The following is a 25,603-nucleotide window of genomic DNA, read 5'->3' on the forward strand; positions in this document are numbered from 1 at the left end:
TAAAAACTTAAATTTCAAAATTATTTTAAACTTAAATTTCAAAATTATTTTAAACTTAAAATTATTTTAAAAAAAAAAACTTAAATTTCAAAATTATTTTAAACTTAAATTTCAAACTTATTTTAAAAACTTAAATTTCAAACTTATTTTAAAAACTTAAATTTCAAACTTATTTTTAAATTTCAAAATTATTTTAAAAAAACTTAAATTTCAAAATTATTTTAAACTTAAATTTCAAAATTATTTTAAACTTAAATTTCAAAATTATTTTAAAAAACTTAAATTTCCAAATTATTTTAAACTCATTTTCAAAATTATTTTAAACTCAATTTCAAAATTTGAATTAATTCTTAATTAAACATGTTTAAGAATCAAGTTTACTTAAGCATCTTTAAGTTAATTAAAACATTAATAATAATAATAAAAATAATAATTATATATATACCAAGGTCAAAAACCGGGGGCGGGCGCCCCCAGTATTTAGACCCCGGGCGCCCGCAGCAATCCCGGGCGCCCCGCCTCACACGACCCCGGGCGCCCGGACTCCCTTATATATAGGGGGCAGGAGGCGTCCCCTACCCTTGCACCCAAGTTTTCCTTAAAGCTTCTTGGCTTACCTGTGAAGACTTTCAAAATTTAAAATTTTCGCGGTTAATACGGAGTCGTGACTCAACCGAGGTCGTCAGTTCTAAAATTTCTATCAATGACTCCTCGGTAAAATGTCTAACCCCCTCCTAAACTTTATTTCTTATAATGCTTGTTTATTTCTCAGTATAATATTAGTTTGAAATTTAGGAAGCGGACTAAGTCTGGTGCTGGGCCCTCTACCCCTAGCATTGACCCTAAGTTTCCCACCGACGAACTTAGGATTAAGTTTATGCCAACAAATTACATGGCCATTAGAACCAAATGTATAGACAGATCATTCTTTTTACGCTCTTGTATTCCAGTCTCCGAGACTATAAACCACTATAGGCTGCGAAACCTAGTTGAGTGCACCAGCGCAGTAAACATAAGTTTATGTGCCGAATTTTACAACAACCTAGTGAAAGTAGACGACTACTCCTATACCACTAGGGCAGCTGGCATGGATATCACATTATCTCCCACCACCATTCGTGAGTTTCTAGGGTTACGAGAGTCACCCTGCACCTTTTTATGCTATCCTCCTAGGGAGCTACCTTTTGGAGATCCCTACTCACATATTACCCTCGATACGATCTATTCGTCCTTCTTTGAGGACCAGCGTGATCCCACTGAGACCCAGTTTAGGTCACTTAACCTTAGAATTCAGGACTACGCCCTTTATAGGGTTCTAGTACTTTGTATTCTACCGCTAACCACTCACGACATTGCGGTGATGCGTCCATTTCACTCCTTCCTGCTCTATGCCCTGTGTCAGAGGTTAGACATAGACATCAGTCTTCACATCTTTTCCACTATTATTTATGTAGCTGGATACGTGACCAGCAGACGAGTACATATGCCTTATTGTCATATTCTGACAGCTTACATGTCCTCATTACACATTGATGTCACCAGAGGTGACATCCGCTACATGACCGAGTTTGACATCATAGGAGCTAGGAACTTTTCCCTAGCAAATATCCATATAGACGATGAGGGTACCATGTCCTGGCGTAGGGGGCACAGCACCAGCAGGCGGAGGAGGCAGAGCATGATGAGTTCATGTTGGCACTATTTCCTGAGGAGGCTGCTCCTGCCCCACCACCACCTCGAGCACCACACCCAGCTCCCCGCACTCTCGCTGATCGAGTTTCCGGACTAGAGAGGGCTATGTCGAGTCTCCAGCACGAGAACTCCGAGTTTCATCAGTCCATGCGACGAGAGGTCTCCGATCTTCGACGAGAGGTCCGACAGGAGGTCTCCGACTTACGACGAGACGACAGGAGCTCTCCGACTTGCGCCGAGATCTACGAGAGGACGACCGGGCTCATCACACTGAGATCCTGACACTACTCCGGTCGCTGGGTTCCGGACCACCTCCCTCATCATCTCAGTAGCTCCTACTGTTGCTCTATTATGACTCTAGTACAGCTTGTAGCAGCTCTATTATGACTCTTTTATCTATGTCGACTTTTTAGTCTAATGGACGATTTCACTTCAGGCTTGATTGACTAAATTAGTCTTTTAGTCACATTTTTTTATAACTTCTAGGCAAAACTGATTTCCCAAAATCCCCACTTTGCTAGACTTTCAAAAGTTGGGTTTAGTCTAGGATTTCCCCCTAGATATCATGTTCCCCTAGAATTAAGCCAGAGCATCTCACAAAACACCTAGGTTTACCTTGATTGTGATTGAAAAACATAGAATGGCGTGAGATGCATAGGGTATAGCCTGGACTCAAGAATTCTTATATCTGTGCATCAATATGAGTCTGGGCGTTAAATATGCAATAAACATTAATCAAGTTAAAGTTCTCCAGCTCTAGTCAAGTCTATCTGGACCCAAATAACTTAACTTGACTAACCTAGTAAAATCTATTGTCCTATAGACAATCAGTAAGTAACTAAAGGTTAGACAGTTTGCAAAAGATACTCAATTTCTTTTTCAAAAATGTTTTGTTCTCTATGGCTCTGATACCTAATATATAAACATGACTTGTGCTTGGACTTAAGGACCAACTGAACTTAAATGAATAATCTTGTCCTAAAAACTTAAATTCCAATTGACCTTAACCTCCAAACTCTGTTGAATATTGCTTTAATCATGTTCAACTCTTTATACATTGCCCATTTTTTGAGTTATGGCAAAGGGGGAGAGTAGCAAAAATGTAAACATAAAATTCAAGTTAAAAATTAAGGGGGAGCAAAAGTTAAGGGGGAGCCAAAGTTAAGGGGGAGTATATAGGGCAAAATTTACTTTAGTTACCTTGTTCATCTATACTTAGCAAATTTTGCCTGTGTTTAAAATGACTATCTATTCGCTTGTTTACTTAACTTCGAATTCGTGTTGCCATAATCAAAAAGGGGGAGATTGTTGGTGCGGGAAGTATCCGACGATCGAACTCGTGTTTTGATAACGGTAAAGAATTCAAAGTTAAGATGTGTTTTAGTCTAACAAGTCTACTTGAGGATTTCAGGAAAGTCCTAGCTGCGGTTAGGCAAAGGGAAAACCCTAGGGGGCGGTAACCCTAGGTCATAGGGGGTGGTAACCCTATGCGTAAAGTCTTGGCAGGTCGATGGCTTCAGGCAAAAGTCCTAGGGGGTGGTAACCCTAGGTGAAAAGTCCTGGTGTCGCGAACCAGGTGAAAGACTGGACTAGCCGGGGAAGCGGATGTCCAGCAGAAAGTCCGGAAGCATCGAGTGCTGAGCAAAAGTCCAGTCGATCTGGAGGATCGACTGACAACAGGTAAATCTCCTGAGTGGAGTAGGTGAGGACGCGTTCCCCGCAGAGGGAACAGTAGGCGTCGGGTCGGCCTAGGGTTTCCGGATGGAAATCCAAAGTTAGACTCGGACAGTCCGAAGACTGTCAATTATTACTTAGTGTGTTTTATCAGATTCTAACACTGTCTTGCAGGGTATTTTGCTCGGACTAACCTTTGTTTGCAGGTGAGGAACCTGCTGGAAAAAGGCTGTCCGGGCACCTGGGATGGATCAGGGCGCCCGGAACAGGTCCGGGCGTCCGGGACCAAATTCTATCCCCTGCACGTCTTCGCCACGTGGAGCATCCTGGTTGGTTGGCCACGTCACACTCCAGGCGCCCGGAAGGGATCCAGGCGCCCGGAACCGCATATAAAAGGAGGGTTGAGGTGCAGTTCAAAGCAATAATGAATTCTAAGTGATCTTTCATCAACACGCTGCTCCAAAAGACGCTCCGAAGTGCTACTACAAGTGCCCGACGACCCAAAGCTTCAGAATTAGCATTTCTTGTTGTCGGTATAATTTTTGATAGCTTTTATTTGTACTCATAATTGTAATATTTTAACGAGCTTATAGTTGTTGCCCACCGGAAGCGATCAAGGATCGCGGGCCTTCGAGTAGGAGTCGACTTAGAGCCCAAGAGCAAAGCCATGAGGGTCTAGGCCCAAAGTGGACAATATCATGCCATTGTGGAGATATCTAAATTCTTTTCGATCCTACAAGTGGTATCAGAGCCCGGACTGCCAGAAGGTTTAACCGCCGACTGTGCACAAGAGCTATGGTCTGATTGAGCCATGTGGGTACAATATTGACCTCGAACAAAGAAAGTGGGGCCTCCTATGTTCGGATCAAGAGGACCAGATACCAGGCAGGAAGTCCTAGTTGCGACTAGGCAAGGAAGTCCTAGTAGGTCGGGTGGACCGAGAGGCAGGAAGACCTGGTGGGTCAAGGATCAGACGTGGGAAGCCTATGGTCCTTTGTTTGAGGGGAGGATTGTTGGGGTTGCAAGGTTGCAAACATAGTCCCATATTGGAAACACATGGGAAAGATCATGGGTTTATAAGAGAAAAAGATATCTTCATTGGCATGAGGCCTTTTGGGGAGAGCCCAAGAGCAAAGCCATGAGGGATTAGGCCCAAAGTGGACAATATCATGCAATTGTGGAGATATCTAAATTCTTTTCGATCCTACAGAGACTGCTCCTTGTCGATCAGCTTGTTGCAATTCGTCGTTTAGCTATAGGTGAGCTCCCTCGGGCCGATCTGCATAACAGGTCCCCACATTTGAGGTTGTTTTCTAGGACATAGATAGGCGAGCGCGATTCGGCTGACGTCACCCAGATTTCTTTGGGAATCGTGCAAATCCATACGCATTAAGGTTGAACGCGCTTCCACGCCATCATTAAATGTTGACCCGTGGTGGCGCGCCACATGTCACGCCCCGCTGCTGTCGCATGCTTGACGTGACAGGCGTGATGTGAAGTTTGATGGTTCGAATTCAACGGTGAGATCTTGGCTTGGGTTTCCGCGACCTATATGGAACGACTCTAGTCGGTCGAGCTCGGGCCTTATAAGCCCGTTGCGTCGTTGCCTTCGCACACTTCGCATTCGAAGGCATCCGACGACTGTCTCTTCGTGTTCTTGTGCAATCCTCTCCGGCAATCCTCCGCGCCTCTTCTTCGACAACTGCTTTCCTGGTGACCCCTTTTTCTCGTAAGCTTTCTTCCCATCTCTTCTGCCTCCATTCTTTTTTGGCCTTTCTCTTCGTTTCGGCGAGCTTCTAGTAGCTCTTCCCCTTTTTCGATTGCATTTACCCTTTTCATCTGTTTTTACGATGGCAAGCTCTTCACAACTGTCCGCCTCTATCCCTGGACTCTAGTACACGTCAATGGAGTATAGATTTGATGGGGGTGATGCTGAGAGCTTGAGAGATATTTTTGAAATTCCTTCCAATCACCAGATCATTCTACCTTCTTCATCCGATCGATCCAACTCTCCGTCGACCGGCTACATCTGTTTCTTCCGAGACTAATTTATCGCCGGTCTACGGTTTTCTGTACATCCGTTCATTTCAGCAGTTTGTAAATATTTTCATATTCCCCTTTCTCAACTTGTTCTGAACTCCTTCCAACTGTTGTGTGGCGTCGTTGTTTTGTTTCGTCTGCACGACATCCCTCTAACCCTCCAGATCTTTCATTATTTTTATTACCCTAAATTGTCCGATCCGAGGACCTTTCTCTTCCGATCATGAGTCGGTTTGATTTTTTTTGACAAGATGCCGACATCCAACAAGCACTGGAAAGAGTATTTTTTCTTCATGCGCCTCCTGAGCGGCCGGACTTCCCGACCAGCTGGCAGCTTGAAGTGGCGCCTCAACCTCCTCTGAAATGCTACAAGAGCCGATCGGACTACCTGAAAGTAGCCTCCATGCTATTCGGTCAGAAATACGACATCCATAAGCTGCTGCTGGAGGGCGTCTTGTATATCTTCAGCCTAAGTCCGATCCGCACCCGGCTACCGACCAGCCTAGGTATGAAGTTCCTTTTAACTTTTTCTTTGATGCTAACTGATTTCTCCTCCCTTCTTGCAGCCGAAGTCATAATGCAGGCACATGTGACTGGCAAGGTGAAGCTCAAGGATGCCACAATCAATGCGGTTGCTGTTGAAGAGTTGGCGAGCTGCGGCCTGTAGCCGGCCGGCTCTCATGAAGAGTCCCAGTATGAGAGCGATGCAACGCCCATCCTGTTGAGCATAGGTGAGGCCAGCCACGCGCTGAGCGGAGAAGGGCCGTGGCGTCACAGCCTCCATCCCAGCAATGCCCCCATCACGCCAGCTGAGGAGCCTTTTGGCTCAGTCTCCTTCGACGTCCACTGAACCGATGCAAAAGGTGTCAAGCAGCTCCTTCACCACGCTCTGCCACTTTGGGGGCACGGTCTGCCGAGCGGGTCAAGACTTTGACCCTCCCAGAGATTGCAGCAGCCACCTTGTCTGATCAGACGCCTTCTCTAGTCGAGCTGCCGCAGGGGACCCTCGCTGTCCCACCAGTGGCCTACCTGCCACCACCTTCGAAGCCCTCAAAGGTTAAGAAGTCTGGAATTCGTCCAGCGTCCGCGTCCCGCACGTTCGGTCAGACGACCTCTGCGCAGTCAGCCCTGAGCGAGCAGCAACACAACACGGCGATCCTCCATTTGCCGATCGAAGAGTACCACGAGTCGAGCGCTGAGTCGTGGGCCCCTGAGTACCAAATTCACATTCAAGGGCCGCTCACAAAGATCTGGGAGGATGCTTGAGCCCGCGCGGCAATGATGCCCCCAGGTGTGCTCGCAAACAACCACATCCAGATGTCCACTGGGGTAAGTTCCACCTTTTCATTTGCGTAACTCGCTCCCGATCAGTGTTGATGTTTCCTATTCACAGTATTGGGTGGAGAGCCTGACTATGTGCCATAGGCTCACTTTTTTGGAGGAGGAGATGAAGCAGCTGAAGGTGTCAAGTGGCCAACCCTCTGCCGCTCAGGAACAAACGATTGCTGAGGTGGCCAGACTTCAAGCTGCTCTAGAGAAGAGCGACAAATTGCTTGAGGCCAAACAGGCCAAGAGCTCTGGGCAACCTACCATGTTGGAGTGGCTAAATAAATAAGTCACCACCTTCGACAATAAGATCTAGTCAACGAACGTGCAGAATAACCGAGCCATCGTCGACCTCGATGAGAAGAATAAGGAGGTCTGGGCCCTAGCCCAGAAGCTGAAGGAAGCTGAAGACTTCCTGGTCGTCGAGCGGCACAGCCGCTCGGCCGAAGAAGCGCCCCTTGGCGGCCAAATTGTCACTGCAAAGGATGAGCTGGAGGCCTCCCAGGCGACCCTGAAGACCTATCAGGATGTCGAGTCAAGTAGGTTTGAGGTCAGGAAGCAAGCCTACATCCGCTCGTACACCTTCTGTGACAAAGTCACCGATCGAGTCCTCCGACTGTTTGACTTGGCGATCGACGGGGACGATCAATCAACTCCACGAGGGAGGCCACTTACCAGTTGCTCTGACAAGCAACGTCATCAGTCGAGACAAACTTATAGCCGCGTTGCCCGATGATGCCCTAGATTATCTTGAGTGAGGCAGAGCCCTATAGATTGTAATCCCCAAATTTTAATGAATGTTTGTCCATTTGGACGAGCTTTGTTTTCTTGCATGTTTTTTTGACTCTTTTTTTAGTTTTGAACTCGTGGCTCTTTGACTTTGATCGCCCGCAATTAGTCCACCTAGCCGATCGGTCCATTTTGACTTCAGCGATGCACTAATTCTACGCACCACCTATCAGTCAAAGGGATGCTTCGAAGAGCGGTGTTGGACGGTCATTATATTTTGAAGACTTGGCCTATGAGTAGCCGATGCTCGCCTTCTTATTGAGCCATGCTTTTAAGGTCGTCGGTTGACCGTTGGTGCAGAAGGCGCGAGACTCAAGTTTAAGGTCGTCGCTCGCCCATTGAAGAAGACAAAAGTTTAACGTCGTCGCTCGACGATTTAGTAGAGACTCGCATTTAAGGTCACCGCTAGATTCAAATCATTTATCTTTTGTCTTTTTGTCAACGAGCAAGTAAAGACTCATTCTAGTTCTTAAAATTAACACTGCTCAAGTTCAACATCCACGCAGGTGGCAGAAAACAAGCTAATTAAGCTGAACAAAACGAGGCTACCACACATATAGCTAATTAATTAATTATTTATGCCTCGCCTCGCCTATCGTTCATTTTATTCTTTTGTTATTTAAAAGCGATCCATTCATGCATGAATGGTTCGTCGTGCATCTACCAACGTAACTAATTAATTCTTAGTCACCATGGCGATCTTCCTGTTCGTGGGTTCATCCGCCGCCGTGATGCTACTAGTATCGTTGTGGCCCCTGTTGACGATCACGACGCCTTTGGAATTGGCGGTGTTGGTGCCGGTGGCCCATATAGGGCAGCTGTAGATGACGACGTTACGGTCGCTCTGCAGGACGAGGATGAAGTTGCCCTCCGGGCCGCTGGTGCCGCTCGCCCAAATAGCGTCGTTGCCGTTGCTGTAGATGACGAGGTTGCCGTCGGTCTGCATGCGCAGGACGCAGTTGTAGCCTTGGTTGTAGGTGCCGGAGGACCACACGGCCAGGCCGCTGTCGTACAGCACCAGGTTGCAGTCGGGCTGCATGACGAAGGTGTAGGCGCCTTGGTTGAGGGATTGGCCGCTGTACAGCGTGCCGCCACCGTTGAGTACGCTGTCGGCCACCGAGAAAGGCAGGAGGAGGCCGAGCAGGACAGTAACACAGAGCATGACAAGGGAAGCCATGGTTATACTACGAATATATCACTCACTTCGGTCGAGTGATTGCTTGTTTAGAGTATCATGCAACTCCCATCTACTTATAGACCAGGATATACGTTGTTATTTAATTTAATTTAAGGGTATTGTTAAATGGTCAGAATTTGACCAGCTAGAATATATACATATATACATATACATGGGTATTTTAGTAATTTCATATGACCACATTAATTATATGCATGTCCATGTATGTATTTTAATTAGGAGATAGAGATATCTAACTAGCCAGATTCTGGCCAACAAGATTTACTCTTAATTTAATTTGAGAACGTGTCATTTTTTAATTTCAAGATGCCATCTTTTTCCAAAAATATTTTTTTATTTCTGTTGGTTCGTAAATAAATGTGGTGCATGAAAAAAAAAAGGCATAAATAAATGTTTCATCGAGGCACGAACTTATCTGCCTCCTTTTTTGGTGGACAATAAGCCATAGTCGTGCTTAAATTTCCAAATACTTTATTCGTTGAGAAGTGTGAGCCATCAAATCTAAATTGCAGTGGATCCGTCAAATTAATTGTAACTCATCCCTATGATATTTTCCACGTGATCGATCGATCTCGACCGTCTATCCTATTGAGTCACTGATATATGCGAAATGGCGTGTAAGACGATAATTTTTGGATTGGCACGTGATCGGATTCGGATTAGGTAAATAATACGGGACATGTGTATTTGTGCAGCGCGCACGATGACGGTGCATGTTTTTTTCGTCCATCGATATATTCTTCCATAATTTTTTCATCCTTCGGACACATCGAGCCCGTCGGCTCTCTTTCTGTGCTGTCCGTCTCGCTAGTTGTGTCTTCCGCTCGACTTCCTGCGCTCCTAAGTTCCTACATAGTTAGACACATGGATCAAATTAAATAACAAACAAGGTCTAACCTAACTTGGTTGATCACATCAAAACACCCACGGAGTCCAATAGTGGGTTGATGCTTAATTCCCGCTCGGAGTATGATTTGCCAGACCGGTCGATGCTTTCCACCCATTGACCATCTTGACTTTGACTTCTCTTGACTTCCACCGTGGCGCCGAGGTGGGGGCCTTCATCATTACCGCATTACAAGCCTCCCTATTAAGTCTAGTCGAAAGAAGTTGTAGTCCAACTGACTGGACAATTGTTCGAGTAGGTTTCTCCTCGATCAGTCGTCGACACGGTATGGTCTCCGATCGGGACGAGACTGTTCCTCGTCGATCAGCATGTTGCAATTTGTCGTTTAGCTATAGGTGAGCTCCCTCAGGCCGATCTGCATAACAGGTCCCCGCACTTGAGGTTGTTTTCTAGGACATAGCTAGGCGAGGGCGATTTGGCTGACGTCACCCAAATTTCTTTGGAAATCGTGCAAATCCCTACGTATTAAGGCTGAACGCGCTTCCACGCCATCATTAAATGTCGACCCGTGGTGGCGCGCCACATGTCATGTCCGTTGCTGTCGCATGCCTGACGTGACATGTGTGATGTGATGTTTGATGGTTCGAATTCAACGGTGAAATCTTGGCTTGGGTTTCCCCGACCTAGATGGAACGACTCTAGTCGGCCGAGCCCGGGCCTTATAAGCCCGTTGCATCGCTGCCTTCGCACACTTCAAGTTCGAAGGCCTTCGACGACCGTCTCTTCGTGTTCTTGTGCAATCCTCTCCAGCAATCCTCCGTGCCTCTTCTTCGACAACTGCTTTCCCGGTGACCCCTTTTTTCCGTAAGCTTTCTTCCCATCTCTTCTGCCTCCATTCTTTTTTGGCCTTTCTCTTTGTTCCGGTGACCTTCTAGTAGCTCTTCCCCTTTTTCGATTGCATTTCCCCTTTTCGTCTGTTTTTACGATGGCAAGCTCTTCACAACCGTCCGCCTCTATCCCTGGACTCTTGTACACGTCCATGGATTCTAGGTTTGATGGGGGCGACGCTGAGAGCTTGAGAGATATTTTTGAAATTCCTTCCAATCACCAGATCATTCTACCTTCTTCATCTGATCGGTCCAACTTTCCATCGACCGGCTACATCTGTTTCTTCCGAGACTAATTTATCGTCGGTCTACGGTTTTCTGTACATCCCTTCATTTCAGCAGTTTGTAAATATTTTCGTATTCCCCTTTCTCAACTTGTTTCGATCTCCTTCAGACTGTTGTGCGGCGTCGTTGTTTTGTTTCGTCTGTACGACATCCCTCTGACCCCCCGGATCTTCCATTATTTTTATTACCCTAAACTGTCCGATCCGGGGACCTTTCTCTTCCAGTCATGAGTCGGTTTGATTTTTTTCGACAAGATGCCGACCTCCAACAAGCACTGGAAAGAGTATTTTTTTTTTCATGCGCCTCCCGAGCGGCCGGACTTCCTGACCAGCTGGCAGCATGAAGTGGCGCCTCAGCCTCCTCTAAAAAGCTACAAGAGCCGATCGGACTACCTGAACGTAGCCTCCATGCTATACGGTCAGAAATATGACATCCATAAGCTGTTGCTAGAGGGCGTCTTGTATATCTTCGGTCTAAGTCTGATCCGTACCCGGTTACCGACCAACCTAGGTATGAAGTTCCTTTTAACTTTTTCTTTGATGCTAAATGATTTCTCCTCCCTTCTTGCAGCTGAAGTCATAATGCGGGCACATGTGACTGGCAAGGTGAAGCTCAAGGACGTCACGATCAATGCGGTTGCTGTTGAAGAGTTGGTGAGCTGCGGCTTGTAGCCGGTCGGCTCTCATGAAGAGCCCCAGTATGAGAGCGATGCAAGGCCCATCCTGTTGAGCGTAGGTGAGGCCAGCCATGCGCCGAGTGGAGAAGCGGTCGTGGTGTCACAGCCTCCATCCTAGCAATGCCCCCATCACGCCAGCTGTGGAGCCTTTTGGCTCAGTCTCCTCCGACGTACCACTGAACCGATGCAAAAGGCGTCGAGCAGCTCCTTCACCATGCTCTGCCACTTCGGGGGCATGGTCTGCCGAGTGGGTCACGACTTTGACCCTCCCAAAGATTGCAGCGGGTACCTCGTCTGATCGGACGCCTTCTCTAGTCGAGCTGCCGTAGGGGACCCTCGCCGTCCCACTAGTGGCCTACCTGCCACCACCTTCGAAGCCCTCAAAGGTTAAAAAGTCTGGCATCCGTCTAGCGTCTGCGTCCTGCACGTTCGGTCAAACGATCTCTGCGCAGTCAGCCCCGAGCGGGCAGCGACACAACACGGCGATCCTCCATTTGCCGATCGAAGAGTACCGCGAGTCGAGGGCTGAGTCGCTGGCCCCTGAGTACCAAATTCACATTCAAGGGCCGCTCATAAAGATCTGGGAGGACGCTCGAGCCCGCGCGACAATGATGCCCCCAGGTGTGCTCGCAGACAACCACATCCAAGATGTCCACTGGGGTAAGTTCCACCTTTTCATTTGCGTAACTCGCTCCCGATCAACGCTGATGTTTCCTATTCGCAGTATTGGGTGGAGAGTCTGACTATGTGGCAGAGGCTCATCTTTTTGGAGGAGGAGATGAAGCAGCTGAAGGTGTCAAGCAGCCAACCCTCCGTCGCTCAGGAACAAACGGTTGCTGAGGTGGCCAAACTTCAAGCTGCTCTAGAGAAGAGCAACAAATTGCTTGAGGCCAAACGAGCCAAGAGCGCCGGGGAACCTACCATGTTGGAGTGGCTTAATAAACAAGTTACCACCTTCGACAATAAGATCTAGTCAATGAACGTGCAGAATAACCGAGCCATTGTCGACCTCGATGAGAAGAATAAGGGGGCATGGGCCCTAGCCCTAAAGCTGAAGGAAGCTGAAGACTTCCTGGTCGTCGAGCGGCACAACCGCTTGGCCGAATAAGCGACCCTTCGCGGCCAAATTGCCACTACCAAGGATGAGCTGGAGGCCTCCCAGGCAGCCCTGAAGACCTATCAGGAGGTTAAGTTAAGTAGGTTTGAGGTCAGGAAGCAAGCCTACATCCGCTCGGACATCTTCTGTGACAAAGTCACCGATCGAGTCCTCCGACTGTTTGACTTGGCGATCGACGGGACGATCAATCAACTCCACGAGGGAGGCCACTTACCAGTTGCTCTGACCAGCAACATCATCAGTCGAGACAAGCTTATAGTCGCGTTGCCTGTAGATTGTAATCCCCAAATTTTAATGAATGTTCGTCCGTTCGGATGAGCTTTGTTTCCTTGCATGTTTTTTCGACTCTTTTTTCTGAGTTTTGAACTCATGGCTCTTTGACTCTGATCGCCCGCAATTAGTCCACCTAGCCTATCGGTCCATTTTGACTTCAGCGATGCACGAATTTTACGCACCGCCGATCGGTTAAGGGGGCGCTCTGAAGAGTGGTGTTGGACGGTCATTATATTTTGAAGACTTGGCCTTTGAGTAGCCGATGCTCGCCTTCTTATTGAGCCATGCTTTTAAGGTCGTCGATTGACCGTTGGTGCAGAAGGCGCGAGACTCAAGTTTAAGGTCATCGCTCGCCCACAGACGGAGACAAAAGTTTAACGTCGCCGCTCGATGATTTGGTAGAGACTCGTGTTTAACATCACCGCTAGATGTTTTGGTGGAGACTTGCATTTAACGTTGCCACTCGACGGTTAGATATGATCTCGGGTTTAAGGTCGCTGCTCAATCGCTGGTGGAGACACACGTTTAAGGTTACCGCTCGACCGTAGACGGGGACAAGAGTTTAACGTCATTGCTCGACGATTTGAGGAAGACTCGCATTTAACGTCGCTACTTGACGGTTTGTTGGAGACTCGCGTTTTACGTTGCCGCTTGACGGTTTGGTGGAGACTCGCATTTAACATTGCTGCTCAACGGTTTAATGTGATCTCGATGTACACCTAGGTTTAAGGTCGCCGCTCGACCACTGAGAATGATGTACTTGAGGAGGCTTTTACTTTTTTATTCGAATTCTGCCCTGCACTCGAGAGACATACAAGAAATACAGTACATAGTATTCACTTGCGCACCTCTCATCCATCCCTGTAGGGTTGAAGATGGTTCATGCTCCATGGCCTTTCGAGCTGCCTTCCCTCTTCGTCCTCCAGATAGTAGGTGCCCAAATGGAGCTTCTATACGACCTTGAACGGTTTGGCCCATGGTGCCTCGAGCTTGGCAATGTCGCCGACCAGCTTCACCTTCTTCCTGATGAGATCGCCGACTTGGAATGACCTTGGGATCACCCTCCGGTTGTAGTTCTGTTTCATTTGTTGTCCGTACGCCTATAGCCAAACTACGGCTTTTGCCCATGCTTCGTCCACCAAGTCGAGCTCCATGTGCTTCCGTTTGTCGTTCCCTTCATTATAGAGCTGCACCCGATCGGACTCCACTCCGACCGGGGACCACTGCTTCGCTGTAGTAGACCAACTAGAATGGGGTTACGCCGGTCACCTCCTTCAGAGTTGTGCGGAGAGCCCACAACACACTGGACAGCTCATCGACCCAGCTACCTCCCATGTGGTCGAGCCGGGCGCGTAAGACTCTGAGGATCTCCTGATTGGCGACTTCAGTTTGACCCTTGCCTTAAGGGTAGGACATTGAGGTGAAGGCTTATTGGATGTCATAACCTTCACACCATTCTCTAACCTCCCGACTTGTAAATTGTCTTCCGTTGTCGGACACGAGTCGGCGTGGGATTCCAAACCGACAAATAATATTTTTCCAGATAAATTTGATGACCATCTGCTCGATGATCCTTGCCAGCAACTCGACTTCTACCCATTTGGAGAAGTAGTCCATCGCAACGAGTAGAAACTTCCGCTGACCGATCGCCATGGGGAAGGGCCCGACGATGTCCATGCCCCTTTGGTCGAACGGGCATGATACAGTGGATGCTTTCATTTTCTCGACCGGTCGGTGTGACATGTTGTGATACTTCTGGCAGGACAAACAGGTGGCCACCATCCGAGCAGCCTCCTCTTGGAGGGTCGGCCAGAAATATCCAGCAAGGAGTATCTTTTGAGCTATTGCTCAATCGTCCGGATGACCTCCGCAAGAACCTTGGTGCACCTCTTTCAGGATGTACTCGATGCCTTCTGATCCGATGCACTTGAGGAGGGGCCTGGAGAAGGCTCTCCTGGAAAGCTGGTTGCCGATCAAGGTGAACTGCCTGATCCTCTTCTTTAATAAACGGGCTTCCTTCGGATCAGTCGATGTGGATCCCGACCACAAGAACTCTGTTACGACAGTTCTTTAGTCGTTTTGAAGGTTGTCCCCTCCATCCGATCGATGTGCGCCACAAGTGAGACTTGCTCGATCAGCTGACCTATGACGATCGGTGTCAATGAACTAGCTAGTTTCACTAACTCGTCTGCTACCTGGTTCTCTGATCGGCGGATCTTCTGTATGACGACCTCTTGGAAGTTGGTCTTTAACTTCTCAAAAGCCTCTGCATAGAGCCTCAGCCTTATGTTGCTTATTTCAAATGTCTCGGATAGCTGCTCAACGACGAATTGGGAGTCCGAGTGGATAAGGACTTTAACTGCTCCCACGTGCCGAGCTGTTTGTAGGCCGGCCATCAGCGCCTCAAACTCTGCTTTGTTATTAGTGGCATGATAGTCCAGCCGAACGGACAGCTGCATCTAGTCCTCCCGCGGTGAGATAAGCAATACGTCGATTCTGCTACCCTGCCGAGTGGACTAGCCATCCACGTATATCTTCCATGTTGCTTCCGGTTCGTCATTCTGGACTTCTATGACAAAATCTGTCAAGGCTTGAGCTTTGATCGTCACTCGGGGTTGATACTAAAGGTCGAACTTGCTTAGCTCAGTCATCCATTTGATCAGCCATCTAGACACCTTTGGATTGAGGAGGACTCTCCCCAAAGCGTTGTTAGTCATCACAATTATTGAATGTGCCAGGAAGTACGGGCGGAGTCTCCGAGCGACGAGTACTAATGCAAAAGCCATTTTTTCGAGACCAGTGTAGCAGGACTCAGTATTTTTTAATACATGGATCAGAAAATACACAGGCTACTGCTCTTGGCTGCTCTGCCTAACTAGAGCTAACCCAATCGCATGCTCATTGGATGACAAGTAGATCTAGAGCGGTTCACCCACAACCAGCTTGGCTAACATAGTTAGTGAGTTCAAACACTCCTTCAGCTCCTCCAGTGCTCGGTCGCACTCGACGTCCCATTGGAATTTTGTAGCACGACGTAGTATCTTGAAGAATGGCAGGCTCTGATCGGACGACTTGGATATGAATCTGGATAGTGCGGTGATCCGACTGGTCAGCTTCTGAGCTTCCTTCAAGTTCTGAGGTAGAGGCTTGTCTTGCAAAGCTTGAACCTTGCTTGGATTGGCTTCGATGCTCCGCTCGGTGACTATGTAGCTCAAGAAGCGGCCACTCTTTGTGCCAAACAGACACTTGTTTGGGTTCAGCTTTATTCCATACGCCCTCAACGTCCGACAAGTCTCGTTGATATCTACACATAAGTCAATAGCTCAGAGGGATTTAATCAATATGCCATCGACGTATACCTCCATATTACGGTCGATCTGCCGGCGGAACATCTTATTCATCAACCTCTGGTAGGTGGCTCCGACGTTCTTGAGTTCGAACAACATGACATTGTAGCAATATGTCCCATCGGCCGTAATGAAGCTGACCTTCTCTTGGTCTTCTCGAACGAGCGACACTTGGTGGTAGCTTTGATATGAGTCGAGCAAGCAGATAAGCTCACAACCTGCAGTCGAGTCCACCATATGATCTATCCTGGGCAGCGGATAGAAGTCCATCAGGCATGCCTTGTTTAGATCGCGAAAGTTAATGCAGACCCGCCATTTGTTGCCTGGCTTGGAGACAAGCACAACATTAGCTAGGCAACTCAAGAATTGGACTTCCCTGATATGGTCGGCCTCCAGTAGCTTCTCTATCTCTGCCCGGATGATAATGTTTTACTCCGCGCTGAAATCCCTTTTCCTTTGTTTGAACGACTGAGCGTCTGATCGGTCATGAAGCTCGTGCTAAGCCATGCTCGGGGAGATGCCGGGCAGCTCATGTGTCGACCAGGCGAACACATCATGATTCTGTTTGAGGCAGACGATCGGCTCTGCCTTCTTCTCCTCCCCCAGGTCGGCAGCGACGAAGGTCGTGACTTCCGACCGACCAGGGTGGATCTGTACCTCCTCCTTTTCCTCGTATACCAAAGTAGGAGGCCTCTCAGTGATAATATTTACCTCTAGCCGTGGAGTCTTTCGAGCGGCTTTGGCCTCGGTCTTGACCATGTCCATATAGCAACGCCGAGCGGCCAGTTGGTCGCCTTTGACTTCGCCAACCTAGTCGTCCAATGGGAACTTGATTTTCTGGCAGTAAGTTGACACGATCTCCCTGAACTCGTTGAGGGCCGATCGACCCAAGATGACGTTGTAGGCCGACGGTGCATCCACCACTATGAAGTTGGTGTTCGGGTCCTCCTTAAAGGCTCTTCTACCAGTGAGATGACCAATCTTGCTTGGCCGATTGACAAAACTTCTTTGCCTCTGAATCCGTAAAGCGGTGTCGCCATGGGCAACAACTCGCTCCACTCAATCTGCAGCTGATCGAATGCCTTCTTGAAAATGATGTTCATCGAACTCCCTGTGTCGATGAAGGTCCAGTGAATAATGTAGTTGGCGATCACCGCTCGGATGATCAAAGCATCATCATGAGGGATCTCGACACCCTCCAGATCGCTGGGGCAGAAGCTGATCTGAGGCCCATCGACTTTCTCCTTGCTGCACCCCACAACATAGATCTCCAACCGTCGAGCGTATGACTTCATGGCTCGGTTGGAGTTGCCGCCGGTCGGTCCATCGACTATCATGCCTATCTCCCCTCGGGAAGCATTATTCTTATTTTCTTCTTCTCGGGAGGATGGTCTATCTCGCTCGGCTGGGACCCGGGACGGATCAGTGCCGTCCCTCCGCTGTTGGTGATGGTGACGGCGATGGCATTCGGGCGCCCTTCTGCCATCCCGACGCTTAGTGAATGATGTAGTTGGCGATCACCGCTCGGATGATCAAAGCATCATCATGAGGGATCTCGACACCCTCCAGATCGCTGGGGAAGAAGCTGATCTAAGGCCCATCGATTTCTCCTTGCTGCACCCCACAACATAGATCTCCAGCCGTCGAGCGTATGACTTCCTGGCTCGGTTGGAGTTGCCGCCGGTCGGTCCATCGACTATCATGCCTATCTCCCCTCGGGAAGCATTATTCCTATTTTCTTCTTCTCGAGAGGATGGTCTATCTCGCTCGGCTGGGACCCGGGATGGATCAGTGCCTTCCCTCCGCTGTTGGTGATGGTGATGGCATTCGGGCGCCCTTCTGCCATCCCGACACTTAGTGGATCTGTGCCGTGGTCGTCGATCGGGCGAAGGTGATCGGTGGTGGTATCCTCTTGGAGTCAGTTAGCTGACAATTGGTGTCAGTCCCCGGCAATCCCTTGTGTTGTGTGTCATCGATTGGTGGAATGAACAAGACATAAGAGTTAATACTTTTCCCTTCGACGCCTTAGGACAACCGGATGCCACATGCTGTATGGAATGTGCCCTGGTCTCCAGGTGCGGTCGTGCTCCTTTAGCCTTCGGCCCCTTGGAAGGCAAATGGCTGCTCGTCGATCGACTCTCAATCGGCGCCGTACTCTCGATTAGCGCCTCCTTTCTTCTAGTCGTCTGTGCTTCTTCCACATTGATGTCTTCGTGACTGGAAGAAATATCTCTTGGCGAGCCCCTGGGTGAAGGCGTTTATCATTGTCTCGAACGAGACCGAGGGGATACTGTCACGCCCCAGAGGAGTCTCTGTCCGAAGAAATTTCGGCAGCATCTCCCCTGTACGGCGGACAATCTGAAACTTTTCTACAAGCACTATATACCTCAGCCACATGCGGCTGGAATAATAACAATAAAAGAAAACAAACACCACACAGTTAATATCAAATTCAGCCTCTGGCCGACACAACCACGCAGTTAAAAATAAAGCAGCCCACTCGGCTGTACCAAAACCAAAACACAAAACTGCTAGCCGGCTAGACTTACACAACCAATAACATAAATACAAAATACCACATAACAACGTCAACACTCCAAAAATAAAACCAGAGTACAGAGCTAAACAAACTGATACATAAAACAAACAAAACATATGTGAAACCGATAAGTCTTCTGATGTGACGTGGGGACCAGCAGACAGGATGCTCCAAGCGACACCATAAATAACCTGGTACCTGAAAAAGATAGTGTCAACGGGGGTGAGTTCAACAACTCGTGAATACCAATGGACATGAGTAGTAAGATATATCTAACAGCAACAAACATGGAATACGACTTCCTAATCATATATAGGAATATACAAACCGAAAGGTAATGGCGAGGAAGTCAGACTCACCAGAACTCCTATCCGGACAAAAAGAGTCGTCAAACCGAAGTGTCAATAATCCCGTATGCAGTCAAAGGTATGCATCCAACCAAAATGCAGCAACCAAACAGCAAACACAATCACAATAATATAAATACATCAATGCATATGATGCTAATGATGCGTCTGGTCACCCCGACGCCAGTCGATCCTCTCACACACAAATGGCGAGACCGAGTGGGTAGGGCTATGACAACCGTGCACTATGTCACCGCTCCCGATGAGTGACCGAGTGGGCGGGATCTGTCGGAGTACTCCCCTGTGACCCCAAATCATAAATGGGGAGCTCAATGCTCTCAACTCCCGGACACGATGGACGGGAGGTATCTCAGCTACCGAGTCACCGACCAACGGAGCCAAACAGAGTCCACCGTCTGCCGGCTACTCTGTTGCTACACTAAATGCCGGTGAGCCAAATACAGAGCGGAATCGCCGGCTACCACGCGAGTCCTCGACACTAACGGAGCAAGAACCGCCACACACTGTCTCGATATACCACTAATCCATGAGTGGTGGTGTGTGCGATCATGTAACTGGCGATGTGCTCAACCATAGTAGAGCCGACAATCGCGCAGCATGCAATCATGATGCATGACACTAAGCATAGTCATAAACTGATCAACATAACCATATCCATATATATAATATGGGTACCACAATATCAGTGAGTCAAATCCACAGATCTAGGGTATACAGGTCCTCTATGGTATAACAACCTAGATCCTAAACATATCTCCCTTCCATAACATATGTACCAACAATATACACAGATCAAAGAATCAAAGTCTAGGTACACGAATCATATGTGATATACAAATAGAGGTACACAAGCCGGTCATGGCATAAAAACCTAAGTATCAGATAATCTAGATACACCTGCCAGAAATAAAATCCAGAACCTAGTCCTAACCTCAGTAGAGCATGGTATGTCACTCTAGAAACTAAGGTACTCATGGTAGTAAAGTACTCATGGCAATAAGATACTCATGGTAATAAATCACGAGATATAAGCATGGATACATCACAGGTGACAAACCTAACATACTATGGATATCAAACAGTGACATACCAAAGGCAAACATGTTCATTGCATGTAGTTATAAAATACTATGCATATCCAATGACAATATCATAAAAGATAAGTCAAGAGGTACCCGCCTCCAATGAGAAGATCGTATCCGAATAAATCCTCGTTGAAACACCGTCTCGAATCAAAGTCCTGTAATACATGATATACAGATTTAGCTAATTAAATACAAATTAATTAGCTAAATCAAATCCTCGAGAAGCTAACATAAATCCAGATCCAATCATAAACCCTAATTGGATCACCTAACTCCTCAATCGATTCTAATTAATCCAAAACCTAAAATCCAATTACACATGAATCTAAAACATGATCAACCATGATAAGCATGTATCAAATGCCCTACACCTTACCTTAATTCTCACAGTACAGATGTTAATCCACAACTAGGGATAGTGCTGCCGGAAGGAATAGTTGCTGCTGGAAACCTGAACACCACCAGCACAATGAATCTACAATTAGAAACCTCCATCCCTAGTTAACATAACCTCCACCCTATACAAGGGCTGCTCACGGTAGGACAAGAAACATAGCACAAACTCGGAAACCAAACCCTAAGCCCTTACCTTCAATCATATCGCCGGATTACTACTGCTCGCTGTCACTTACTCCAGCTCTCGGCCTCCGGCAATCTAGAGCACAACTCCAACAAGGGCAACGGCGCACAAGGCAGAGGGTGCGAGGAAAGGGCAGTGGCTGTGAACCGAAAGCTAGGGCACAGGGGAAACACCGGCAGTGGTACTCAGGTGCCGGCGAGAAGAGGAGCGATCAGCTCCGGGGTTCCTGTGGCCGGCGGTGGATCTAGGGTACGGCTGTCGGCGCTTGGGAGAAGAGAGGAAAAGAGGCCTCGCGTCGCCGGCGGCAGAGGTTAAGAGGCAGAGGGCTTCGGCGTCGGCACACACGGACGAGCGACGCTGTACATAGGCGGTTGCTGTCGCTGGCAGCAGTGGGAAGAGGAGATCGGCTCGGAGAAGATGAGAAGTGGAGAAGAAGAAAAGCAGCGGCGCTGGCGCTAGGGCTGTGGAATCGACGCCGCTGGTGTGGAGAAGGAGGCCGCGAGGAGGTTTAGGGCAAAGCGTCGGGTTCGGCAGGGGAAGAAAAAGGGAAGCACGCGGGAGAAAAACAAGGAAAAAGAAAAATAAAAATAAAAAGAAAATAAACTTTTCCTCATTAAATCAGGGTTGACTAAACAGGCCTTCCCGGGGCCCTATTTTTATCCCGGTTAACTTGTCCATACGAGCTCAGAAAAATTCCCGAAAAATTTCCAAAAATTTCGGAAAAATCCCTTATCATTATTCGCTAATTTTCAGTATTTTACAGATACCATGGCCACTTGATTGAAGCGCTGAATGTATGCTCGGAGCGCTTCCTTGAGCCCTTGCTTCAGGACGAAGAGGATGACGCTTGTCTTCTGGTAGCACCAGCTGTTGGCGAAGTGATGCTGGAATGTGGCTCAGAAATCCTTGAAACTTTGTATTGAACCGTCTGGCAGTCTTCGGAACCTATGCTACGCCGATCCGGAGAGAGTCGTGAGAAAGACTCTGCACAGCACTCCGTCCATGTACTGGTGCAGCGTAGCTTCATTGTCGAACCGATCTAGATGATCATCTGGGTCAGTCGACCTATTGTACGTCCCAATTGCCAACGGGGTGTAGTGTTGGGGCAGAGGGTCTTATAGGATCTCCTTTGAGAATTGTCTGTTAATCCGTTCAGGAGACGCGGCATTTTGAGACACTTTACCTTTCTACGCATCTCGAACGGGTGCATCCTCTGAAAATGATCCCCGCTCTTGATGCTCTTGGACTATCTCCGAGGGGGTTTGGAACAGAGCTCGATGGAAGGGGATCGACACGGGCAAGCTTCCCCTTGGGTGTCAGTCAACCTTCAATTCTTCCCCCATACGGAGAGTTGCTCCACTCAGTCTTCTTGCCCCGCTCGCCTATCAACCGCCGATGTTGTAGGCTGCATTGCTAGCCGATCGGCTAGCGCATGTTGTTGTTGTTGCTCCATTATATTTACTGCTCGTGCTTGCATGAGCATCTCCAACTCCTCCTGAGTGAGCATCATGGTGGTTAGTCGTCCAGCGTCTTCAATCTTCTCGACTCGGATTCAAGTGATGTTCCCACAGACGGCGCCAAATATAATCTTGTCCGAAAGTCGAAGAGATAAATGCTGGGGACGTGGCGCTCTTGCTGACCTCCGGTGGACTTCGCTCCCGCCTGCAACACAAGCAGCATCAGTGCTGAGCTAGGGAAGGGGTCCCCGACGATGACCCTCCGACACTCATGTCAGCCTCTGGCGAAGCAAGACGAAGCAAGAGACGAGAACTGTAGCACAACCGTAGAAATCGCATGTAAAGCATACCTCTATCGATGCTTGGACCTACCTTTATATAGAGCTCCTGTAGCACACGTGCACGCTTCTCAAAAGCTTTCCCTGAAAAGATGTGTCAGTAAAGTGCCCCTGACATAGTACTTTAACGGGCCTAGCATATTTCTAAAGTGATAGTGAAAGCTTCCGCCATACGATCCTCTATTTGACCATGCCGCCTGTTAGCGACACTAGCTCCAAAAAGGATGTCGCAAGATATCCAGTTGTGCTTTCTGCCTGGCCAAGTGGAATGACCGCTCGGTCAAAATTTCGCCGTCCACATGTTGTCTGTTGTCGATCCGAGCGGGATAGCCCCTCGGCTGGAGTTCCACTGTCCAAGTGTTATCCATTGCGGGCCGAGCGGGCTAGCCTCTCGGCCGGAAGTCCATTATCCAAGTGTTGTTCGTCGCAGGTCGAACGGGCTAGCCGCTTGGTAGAAGTCCACTGTCCAAGTGTTATCCGTCGCGGGCCAAGCGGGATGGCCGCTCACCCGAAAGTCCACTATCCAAGTGTTGTCCATCACGGGCCGAGCGGGATGGCCGCTTGCCTGATAATCCATTGTCTGCATGCTCGACTGATGTTGAATCTGCTGCTCGGCCGAGTGGAGGAGCAACTCGGCTCGGCTTCTACGCGTCATCCCTTGAGTGTCGGTTTGATTACTCCTTGTGTCGAAGACGGTGGTTTGGTGCTTAATCCCCACTCGGAGTATGATCTGCCTGACCGGCCGATGCCTCCCACTCATTGACCGTCTTGATTTTGACCTCTCTTGACCTCCACCGTGGTGTCGGGGTGGGGCCCTTCATCATTACTACATCAGGATCCATTACTAGAGGGGATGAATAGCAATTCACTTCGTTCATATTATTGTTTACTCATCTATAAAAGGTTAATACACAACTACAAATAAGAATAACCACTACAACAAAAACCCTCATAGACATCGGTTTTCCACCGATGTCTATTACATTTTCAACCGATGTCTATGAAGGCGATGTAAAAGGTCTGCCATTTTAGACATCGGGTTAAAATCGGTGTAGTATCACTTAACGACATCGGGTGTAAAACCGATGTAATATTATATGTTAATAACACCAGTTTTGGCAGCGGTATACGACCGATGTAATATTAGTTAATGACACCGGTTTTGCAACGGTGGAAAACCGATGTAATATCAATATTGTTTAACTACACAAATTCGATTTCCGAAATAGTGAAAAACCAATATTATCACCAAGCAAATCATAAATTTAAGTTAATATTATTAATTCACTAACAAAATCACAAATAAAAATGCACCGATATATCTAAACACACCAAGTCAATATCCATATAACCAACACATAAATATTCTTCTTACAACATAAAAAGATAATAGATATTGTACACATCAAGTCGGTATCCACAAATTACACATAACTATTCTTCTTACAACATCAAAAGGTAATAGATAGTACACAAATGTGTTTCTTACTGGTGCCAACGTTATCCTTCTTGCTCTGTGCATAGTAGCTAAGTTTACCCGTGAAGCTAAACCAGGCACAGATAATCCTCCAGAACTGATGCTTCTTCCCATGTTACCACTGCCAACAATGTTGCCTACAGAGCTTGTAAGTCTTGGCCCTACATTACCCAATACTGGAGAAACTCCCAAACTAGGAACAGAACTACGATTCCTAGAAGCTGAACTTGAGGAAATACCAGTTATTGACCCAGTGACTCCATTAATATTACTACTACTAAAAGCATGATTTCCAACAACATTAATACCCCCTCTATTTGTGATACCAGAGCCATGAGGCATCTGCATGAAAAAAAATCCAAAATCAATACTATAAAACACATTCAAAGGACCATATGATGCAGTGAAGTAATGTGGAAATAAACTCATGCCAGACCTGAGATAATGCAACCAAAAGATTGTTTGATGAGAACCGTCCACTAGGAATGCTTCCTCCTGGTTGTTGAACACCACCTGATGGTACAACACCCATTGCGGCCTCTCTGGATGCAAGCGAACCAGGCACATTCGGCAGGTTGAAGCTTCCATGAATATTATGCAATCCTTGAAGACCACCTATTTTTTTACAAACCGTAATCAAAATTCCACATACAAGCAAAATTTCACATGAATATGTTAATAAAGTTTATGTAGGAATGTCTAACCAGAAGGATGGAACTTAGGCACTGCCGCAGACTAGCCAGAAAACAATGTGGTATAGGGTTGGCCTGAGGAGTCCGCAAGATTAGATGTTGAACCATTAAGAGTTGACTGTACCAAGAGACCCAGTAATTTGATCAGCAAAAGCAAGACTAGTAAAAGCACAGGGCATGGGCTAGGTGCTAACAAACTTGGTATGCTAACCAACAAGAAAGAAACAACCGCGTCAAGTTAGTATTTACATAAACTGTATTGAACATATGCACAAAACAACAAAAGCTACTCATCTCTAACAATTGAAACTCAGCTAAGAATAAGGGATTATATTATTAATACCAAGAGTAAAATTACATCAGATACAAATCCCATACACAGAATAACAGATAGGCAATTTGGGATGAATATTGAAGTCTATAACTATTTATTCTACTTCTCTCCATCAAGCTAGAACATAATGGAGCATAGACATTGATGGTGCTTAGTTTGTCAAGTTGTACTCAATAAAGATTTGATTATCAATTTAGTAACCTTGTGATTTCTTAAACCATGCTCTAAAAATTTGTTTGACAGCATAGATAACTTTCTTAAATTGGAACATACCCTAGTGATTTCTCTGTATACACCCTAGTACGATGTTTATGAAATCTATCTGGTAATCATGAATAATACCAAGGAGAATCTAGTGATCATGAAAAATAGTTTTAAGTAAAATAAATTAATTCCATCAACGAGAGAAAATATCCCAAATAATCCTCACAAAATGTCTAGATGAAGCCTTTTGAACTAAGTGTATTTTCTACTGATCAATGTTGTCAACCACAACTATATTTAACAATAAAAACTATAGTTGTTAAATCATACAATTCAAAATTCTCGGGGGCACTACTCAGTTCGTAGGCACAAGATCCA

At 47.2% G+C, this 25,603-nt stretch overlaps 2 protein-coding genes across 2 annotated transcripts; both read right to left on the reverse strand.

The window, feature by feature from the left end:
• Window positions 1-7,987: 7,987 nt before the first annotated feature.
• LOC122025096 (mannose-specific lectin-like) lies at window positions 7,988-8,728 on the reverse strand. The gene has a single exon (XM_042583856.1). It carries the CDS (start codon window positions 8,696-8,698, stop codon window positions 8,198-8,200), a length of 501 nt encoding a protein of 166 aa, XP_042439790.1. The 5' UTR covers window positions 8,699-8,728; the 3' UTR covers window positions 7,988-8,197.
• A 14,669-nt stretch (window positions 8,729-23,397) lies between these two features.
• Window positions 23,398-24,738, reverse strand: LOC122023187 (probable NOT transcription complex subunit VIP2). The gene is made up of 4 exons (XM_042581270.1): window positions 24,700-24,738; window positions 24,432-24,610; window positions 24,056-24,337; window positions 23,398-23,412 (listed from the first exon to the last, which is right to left on the reverse strand). Exons 2-4 carry the CDS (start codon window positions 24,525-24,527, stop codon window positions 23,398-23,400), a joined length of 393 nt encoding a protein of 130 aa, XP_042437204.1. The 5' UTR covers window positions 24,528-24,610; window positions 24,700-24,738.
• Window positions 24,739-25,603: the final 865 nt, after the last annotated feature.

The sequence above is a fragment of the Zingiber officinale genome, chromosome 9B, assembly GCF_018446385.1.
Source record: "Zingiber officinale cultivar Zhangliang chromosome 9B, Zo_v1.1, whole genome shotgun sequence".
In the NCBI taxonomy this organism is placed as follows: domain Eukaryota; kingdom Viridiplantae; phylum Streptophyta; class Magnoliopsida; order Zingiberales; family Zingiberaceae; genus Zingiber; species Zingiber officinale.